The following is a 6,912-nucleotide window of genomic DNA, read 5'->3' on the forward strand; positions in this document are numbered from 1 at the left end:
GGGGGCCGGCGCGAGGGAGGCGGAGCGGGACCGCCGCGGTCCGGGAGGCGCGGGCGGAGAGCGAGGGGCCGGAAGACGGGGTTGCGGGGGTGGCCGGGGCTCTAGGGAACCTGGGGTTGGGGAGCGAGCCGGGGCCGCGTGCAGAGAGCGCATCCCCGACTTGAGTCCCCGGGGACGCTGCTGCCAGCATCCCCAGGCGGGGCCGGGCCGGGGGCATGGTCCGCTGGGCCCAGCCTGGCGCCTCCGAGTTGGCGATGTCCTCCAGTCGGGCCCCTCTGCGCTGTTGTGCCCCTCTCGGCACTTCAGAACCTCCGGGAAAGGGCCCCTGAGTGGTTTGAGTCGCAGCGCTGGGTCTAGTGGGGCAGGAAGTCCCCTCCTGCGTCCCTTCCCTGTGCTTCCTTTTTCAAGTATTTCTTGCGGTTTCCTGACGTGAATGGAGGTGAGGTCCATCGCTCACAGACTGTGCTTGATGTTTTGCCCTGGCTGCCGTGGAGTGGAGGTGGGGGCTCCAAAGCGGGTAACCAGTTGGTTACAGGCCTGGCGTCCCGAGCTTACTCTAGGAAGACGGCTGCTTTGTGGGTCGGTTATGAGGTGCCTGGGAGGTCTCTGCGGGGAAAGTATTCGTTCCTAAGCAGTTCCTGAAAGAGAGCATCCTGGCAGAGTTGGCCTGGAAGCCCCTCGGGCCTTAGTTTCCTGCTTCCTGGGCTGGGGGTCAGTGGAGGCAGTGAGGGTGGGCGGTGGCCCAGCTGGGAAGCAGCCTCGTTTAGAGACACGTTATTCTCCAAACAGCAGGTGAGGGTGTCGGGGCAGGGAGCTTGAAGGAATGTCAGGGGAGATAGTGGAACTAAGTACCCCGTTTCGAAGCTCTTTCTGCTGGTCTGACTGGTTGTAACCGTGACTCCGGTTGTACGCTTTTGTGTGTCTAACCCTTAACTGTTGGTGTTTTTTTGTGTTTGACTCCTCTGAGTTTCCAGAGACTGTGTGTTCTCGTTTGTGGGGGGTCAGAACAGAGAGAGTAAGGCGGGGAGGCAAACTGCGTGTGTGCCCACCCCGGGCGCATACACACACCCCCCCAAATGCCATGAGGTTTCCAATATAACCTTGGACTGCTCCCCTTTAGGAGCTTTTGATCCTGGGGCAGGGGGAGGGGCACCGCTCGAGATCCTGGCCTCTGTCTGGACTGTGACTCCAGCACAGGTGTGGGGGGATTTTAGCCGCTGGAGGTGTAAACAGAAGGTCTGTGAGAAGCTCACAGCCGAGACGTCTGACCTCGCAGCGCTTTGGTTTGTCAGAGCGCTGTCTCCACCCCCACCCCCCACCCCCAGCCGCTCCAGAGTGACTTCTGTGCTGTGCCTAAGTGTTGAATGGGCAGACAAGGCCAGGGCTTGGGGACCAAGAACCTAAAGCCAAAGATAAGCCATCTGGGGCTTGGCTGGTTATCTGGCCAGCAGAGAGGGCTCACCTGAGGCATACACAGCCCCAGGGGCCTCCACTGCTGAGAGGCTGGGGTTATCACAAACACTAACAGCAGTTCGAGTGGCCCAAAGGTTAACATCGCGTCCACTAAACCCCGCGGGCTGACCTTTTGGAACAGAAAGTCACTTCTGATGTCGGCCTGTGCACAGCAGTGTATGACCCCCTGAAGCTCATCCTGCGTGTTGGTGGCGGCAGCTGAGCCCCAGAAGTAGGCGCTCACCCCCCACTGACGGGCTAGAGGCCTGCAGGCAGACGGACAGCACGTCAGCCCCAGGGGACCAAAGTGGGGACCAGGTCAGGAGACGGCTCTGGCCCCAGCTGAACTGGGGTATTGCTCTTCACCTCCATTCTCAAGGCTCCCCCGGCCTTGAGACCCTTCGGAACTAGGGAGAAGGGGACACCTGGCTGGCTCAGTCGGCGGAGTATGCGCCTCTTGATTTTAGGGTCGTGAGTCTGAGTCCCGCACTGAGGGTGGAGGTTACTTAAAAGTAAATTCCTGGGGGAAAAAACAGAACCTAGGGAGAGGCTTGCTCCTTGGTCTCGGCACTGTCTTTCCAGCTCAGAGAGCCATCGTTTCCTGGATGTTCCGGTGGTGGTGGTGGTGCGGGCTCCGTGCAGCCCTCCTGAGGCTGGGCGAGGGGCAGAGCCTAGAAGCCGGTGGCCTCTGGAGTGTGGGGGAGACAGGCTGGCAGTAGTGGCTCCATGGCGTCTGCCTGTGGCCTGCCCCTCACGCGCCAATTAGTCCTAGACACATCTGGAAGGGAAAGCGGAGGTGCCTCATAGGCACTCTTCCCAAGAGTTAGACCACGTGACCAGCCTGGGGGCTCCTGGCAACCCCCCAGGGACTCTGTTTAGACTGAGGCCAACTGGGACAGGCCGCAAGCAGTGCCGGGCCCTGCCTGGCGGGGATGCCCGCCGTTGGTGGTGGTGACGAGAGTGGCCTGCAGAAGAGCCAGGGCAGTCTCTGCACCAGGTCTCAGCGGACCTGTCCCCCGGCGCGGCCTCTCCTTCGGGAGACTGTCCCGCATGCGCTGGCAGAGTGGCACACCGATGGCAAGGGTGGCCGGAGGCTCAGGGACAGTGGTCAGGAGCCTCCCTGACGCTCCCGTCTGTCCTCCGTGTCTCAGTTGCAGGCCCAAAAGTTGCGGCTGGCATACACGAGGAGCTCCCATTACGGCGGGTCTCTGCCCAACGTTAACCAGATCGGCTGCGGCCTGGCTGAGTTTCCGGTGAGCGGACGCCGGCCGGGGTGGGCACGGGCGCCTGGCGGCTGCCCCTGGTGACTCACCTGTGTCTTTTGGCAGGGCCCCCTCCACTCACCCCTGGACTCGGCTCGGAGCACTCGGCACCACGGGCTGGTGGAGCGGGTGCAGCGAGACCCCCGGCGGATGGTGTCCCCACTGCGCCGCTACCCGCGCCACATATCCTTCCCGGGGCCCGGGGGGCGGGCGTCCTCGAGAACTCATGCTGGCAAGGGCCAGGGGTCCTTTACCGGCCGCCCCTGCCCTCGACGCTGTGCCTCCGTCTCTGGCCGGCGCGTCCCCCACTTGCTCTCTGCGGCCACAGGCGGGACCCGCGGCCCCCAGAGGCGGCTGGCTTCCCTCCTCTTGACGTCGGCCCTCGCCTTTCGTGGGCCTGAGAGCCTCGAGCCCCAGGGGTGTTCGCAGACCTGTCCCCCACACCTGCCTGCCCGCGCTCCTCTGTCTCTCCAGCCCTGCTCGCTGACAGTCGTTGGCCCTATTGTTGCCCCATGTAGAGGAGGAGGGGGTGCTTGTTTCTGGGAACCCTTCCCCTGCCGCCCCCCGGGGGTTCTCCCCCGTCTCTAGCCCCGCAGCCCCTCCTCCCTTTCTCCTTAACGGCGCCGCCCACGTGGACAGCGCTCCCTACAGCCCCGCCTACTTGTCTCCTCCCCCGGAGTCCAGCTGGCGGAGGTCAGTGTCCCGGGCAGACGGAGCTCCTGGCCACCCTCTGACGTGTCTCTGGGGGGAGCTTGGGTTGGGGCTGGGCTTTCAACAGCAAGTCCTCCACGATGCAGGGCTGGGAGGGTGGGGGCAGGTGGAGTAGGTGGGTCAGAGTCCGGTCTTGGCCATGTTGACATGGGCGGCCAAGCCTCCGGCCCAGCCAGCGTGGGACCAATGGGGACCATGGGCGGCCGGGGTGTGTGTCGGGGGAGGGAGAGTGGCTGCCTCTCGACAGGAGTGGGCGCCCGAGGCGGCGTCCTGGCCCTCAGATTTGTGAACCTGCCCACCCACGTCCTCCTCGGTGCCCGTACCAGCACAGTCCTGCCGAGCTCCAGGATGCCCGTCTCGCTTGTCCTGGCAGAGACAAGTCGAGAATTTCCAGATCCCTTAGTCGCTCTCGGGAGAGGGGTCATGGGGCACAGGTAGCAGAAGAACCAGAAAGGAGGAGGCACGGCCCTGGGCGCTCAGCCCTGTCCGCCTCCGCCACTGCCCCACCGTCTCCAGCCCGGGACCTGCCTTCCGGTCCACTGCTAGCCTTCCTCCTCATGACCTGTTTCCACCCCAGGACGATGCCCTGGGGCAATTTCCCTGCCGAGAAGGGACAGCTGTTTCGACTCCCATCTGCACTGAACAGGTGACAACGGGCCCTGGCCTTCTTGGGCCGCATCCTGCCCCCGGCGCCGTGGGCTCTGGGCCCTGCCCGCTTGCTCCTGGCTGCCCAGGCCGGGCCGGGCAGCCTGCTCACGCCCGCCTCCCCCGCCCCACAGGACGAGCTCTGACTCTGCGCTTCACACCAGCGTGATGAACCCCAGCCCTCAGGACACTTATCCGGGCCCCGCCCCTGCCAGCATCCTGCCCAGTCGCCGAGGGGGTAAGTGGCCAAGGCCCGGCCGGGGAGCGGCCTCGGGCCTGTGTCGGAAGCAGGCAGGGAAGAGCGTACCGGAGCCAACTCCGTGCGTCCTTTGCAGGTTTTCTGGATGGTGAAGTGGACGGCGCCAAAGGTACGTGTTCCCGCCGCAGGTGTCCGGGCCGGCTCCGGGGCCCCTGGCTCCCCGGCTCCGTCTGCCGCTCTCATGGCCAGTCTTTCCCTTTCAAGTCCCTGGTGCTGAGGAGAACTTGATAGATGACAGGCACTTGCTGAAGCCCTGGGACGCGAAGAAGGTCGGTGTGGCCGCGTCCGCCTTCTCTCTGTGGGGCAGGGCCTCCTCGGTCCTCGCTGAGCGTTCTCCCTTCTCTCCTCAGCTGGCCTCCTCCTCCTCCCGGCCTCGGTCCTGCGAAGTCCCTGGAATTAAGTAGGCACCTCCATGAGGCTGGCGAGGGGCTGGGGGAGACACGGGAGGCTGGCGTTCCCCCCCCCCCGACCGTGGCCCCCATGTGCCCTCTCTGTCCTCTCCCCCCACAGCATTTTCCCGTCTCCTGACCAGCCCGCCAGCGTGCCTGTCCTCCCGCCCGCCATGAACACGGGAGGCTCGCTGCCTGACCTCACCAACCTGCACTTCCCCCCGCCGCTGCCCACCCCCCTGGACCCTGAGGAGACCGCCTGCCCCAACCTGAGTGGGGGCAGCAGTACTTCCAACTTGACCCACACCATGACCCACCTGGGCATCAGCGGGGGCCTGGGCCTGGGCCCGGCCTATGACGGGCCAGGTGAGTGGCTACCCCGGCCGTGTTCCCTGGAGGGGTTCAGGGGTAGGGGGCTTGAGCGCCCTCACAGCAGATGTGGTTTTTTTCTGGAAAGGTGATGAGGGCAGCCCCCAGGTGGGCCGTGCCGGCCTCACGGTCAGGGACAGAGCAGGGAGGACATGGCCTGCCATTTCCGTAGTCTGGTCACTGCTACCTGTTCTGGGCAGAAGGGGGCCCAGCTCCCATCAGTAACGTTGGCATCTCTGGTTTTTGTCTGTGCAGGACTTCCCTCCCCTCTCAGCCACCCACCCCTGCAGGCCTCCCTGAGCAATCCCAACCTGCAGGCCTCCCTGGGCAGTCCTCAGCCCCAGCTCCAGGGCTCCCACAGCCACCCCTCACTGCCTGCTTCCTCCCTGGCCCGACATGCACTGCCCACCGCCTCCTTGGGCCACCCCTCACTCAGCGCCCCGGCCCTCTCCTCTGCGTCCTCCTCCTCTGCCTCATCTCCCGCCCTGGGTGCCCCCCTTTACCCGGCTTCTACTCCCGGGACCTCCCCCCGCCACCGCCGTGTGCCCCTCAGCCCCCTGAGTTTGCCCGCGGGCCCAGCTGACGCCAGGAGGTCCCAACAGCAGCTGCCCAAACAGTTTTCGCCAACAATGTCACCCACCTTGTCCTCCATCACTCAGGTATGCGTGGCTGCCTTCCCTCCGTGTGCATCTCTTCCTCTTCCCTTTCCTTCTGCTTCCCAATGTCCGGCCTCACTGCTGAGCTCCTGTGTCAGCCAGCCCCTCCGCCCCTCCGCCCCTCTCGCCTTCCCCTCCTGATGAGCGCGGGCTCTGGGGTCAGCCTACAGGCTCACACCCCGGCCCACCTCTGGCCAGCGGCCCCCTCGGACGGGAGGTCTGCCGTCTGTGGGCCCCACACCCTCAGCAGCAGGACGAGGATGCTGTTCTAAGGGCCGCGGGAGGCGGACGCGGGAGGCGTGGGCCGCCCGCTCCCGGGCGCGCTCCGCACTCGGCAGCCTCGTCGCCCCTTTCTGCCCCTGCTTCTTGTCTGTCTTTCTCTCGTGCCTCCATCCTGTCCCGTCTACCTGTCCCACGGCTGTTTCGCACAGACCTCCCAGAGGCAGAGGCTCCCAGGTGCCGAGCCTTGTCTCTTCGAGTTTCAGATGAGAACGCTGGCCTGAGGGCACGGACCTTCCACGCTTCCTCAGCGAGTTAGGAGCTGGGGCCAGACAGAACCTAGCCGAGGGCTCCTTCCTCCACGCTGAAATGCCTCTCCTTTTCTCTTGCCCCTCTTCCTCCACCCCCTTCCCTAGAATGCGTGTTCTGTGTTCCATCTTGACTCAGGCCCCCTTCCCAGGAGGGAACACTAAGGCGGGGCCAGGAAGGGCTCTGTCCCCTGGTGTGAGCCCGACACCCTGCGCCCAGTCCTGTCCTCCCGCCGCCGCCCTCGGCTGGGGGACGGGCTGCGGGCACCTGCTTGCCGGCGGGGCTTAGGAGGAGTTCACTTCTGCAGTGAATCCCAAGCAAGTTGACCTCGGCCGCACTCAGCCCCTTTCGGTCTGATTCGTGCTTTGGGAAACTGCGCCCAGCCCCAGGGTCGCCGCGCAGAGCCGCCAGCTTTGTGTGGGGGGCCCGTTCGAGTTCCTGTTGGGGGCTTGCGGAGGGGTAAGCTTCGCCCTTTCTCCTTCTCTTCAGGGTGTCCCCCTGGATACCAGCAAACTGCCCGCTGATCAGCGGCTGCCTCCATACCCGTACAGCCCCCCAAGTCTGGTTCTGGCCACGCCGCCTCCCCAGCAGCCGGGGCTGTCCTCTCAGGCCTGCTCCATGCAGGCGCCGTGCGGGCAGCC

At 65.2% G+C, this 6,912-nt stretch overlaps 1 protein-coding gene across 1 annotated transcript in view; it reads left to right on the plus strand.

Moving 5' to 3' along the window:
* The first annotated feature begins 123 nt into the window (after nt 1-123).
* The window catches only part of CRTC2 (CREB regulated transcription coactivator 2), a 7,728-nt gene continuing 939 nt past the window's right edge, over nt 124-6,912 (plus strand). Inside the window, exons 1-12 of the mRNA XM_029933475.1 lie at nt 124-439; nt 2,604-2,705; nt 2,781-2,897; nt 3,346-3,407; nt 4,003-4,071; nt 4,205-4,308; nt 4,406-4,438; nt 4,534-4,598; nt 4,680-4,729; nt 4,840-5,084; nt 5,343-5,746; nt 6,761-6,906. Coding sequence (XP_029789335.1) covers nt 434-439; nt 2,604-2,705; nt 2,781-2,897; nt 3,346-3,407; nt 4,003-4,071; nt 4,205-4,308; nt 4,406-4,438; nt 4,534-4,598; nt 4,680-4,729; nt 4,840-5,084; nt 5,343-5,746; nt 6,761-6,906 — 1,403 coding nt within the window. The 5' untranslated portion in view covers nt 124-433. The remainder of the gene's footprint in view (nt 440-2,603; nt 2,706-2,780; nt 2,898-3,345; nt 3,408-4,002; nt 4,072-4,204; nt 4,309-4,405; nt 4,439-4,533; nt 4,599-4,679; nt 4,730-4,839; nt 5,085-5,342; nt 5,747-6,760; nt 6,907-6,912) is intronic.

The sequence above is a fragment of the Suricata suricatta genome, chromosome 3 (genome assembly GCF_006229205.1).
Source record: "Suricata suricatta isolate VVHF042 chromosome 3, meerkat_22Aug2017_6uvM2_HiC, whole genome shotgun sequence".
Lineage (NCBI taxonomy): Eukaryota > Metazoa > Chordata > Mammalia > Carnivora > Herpestidae > Suricata > Suricata suricatta.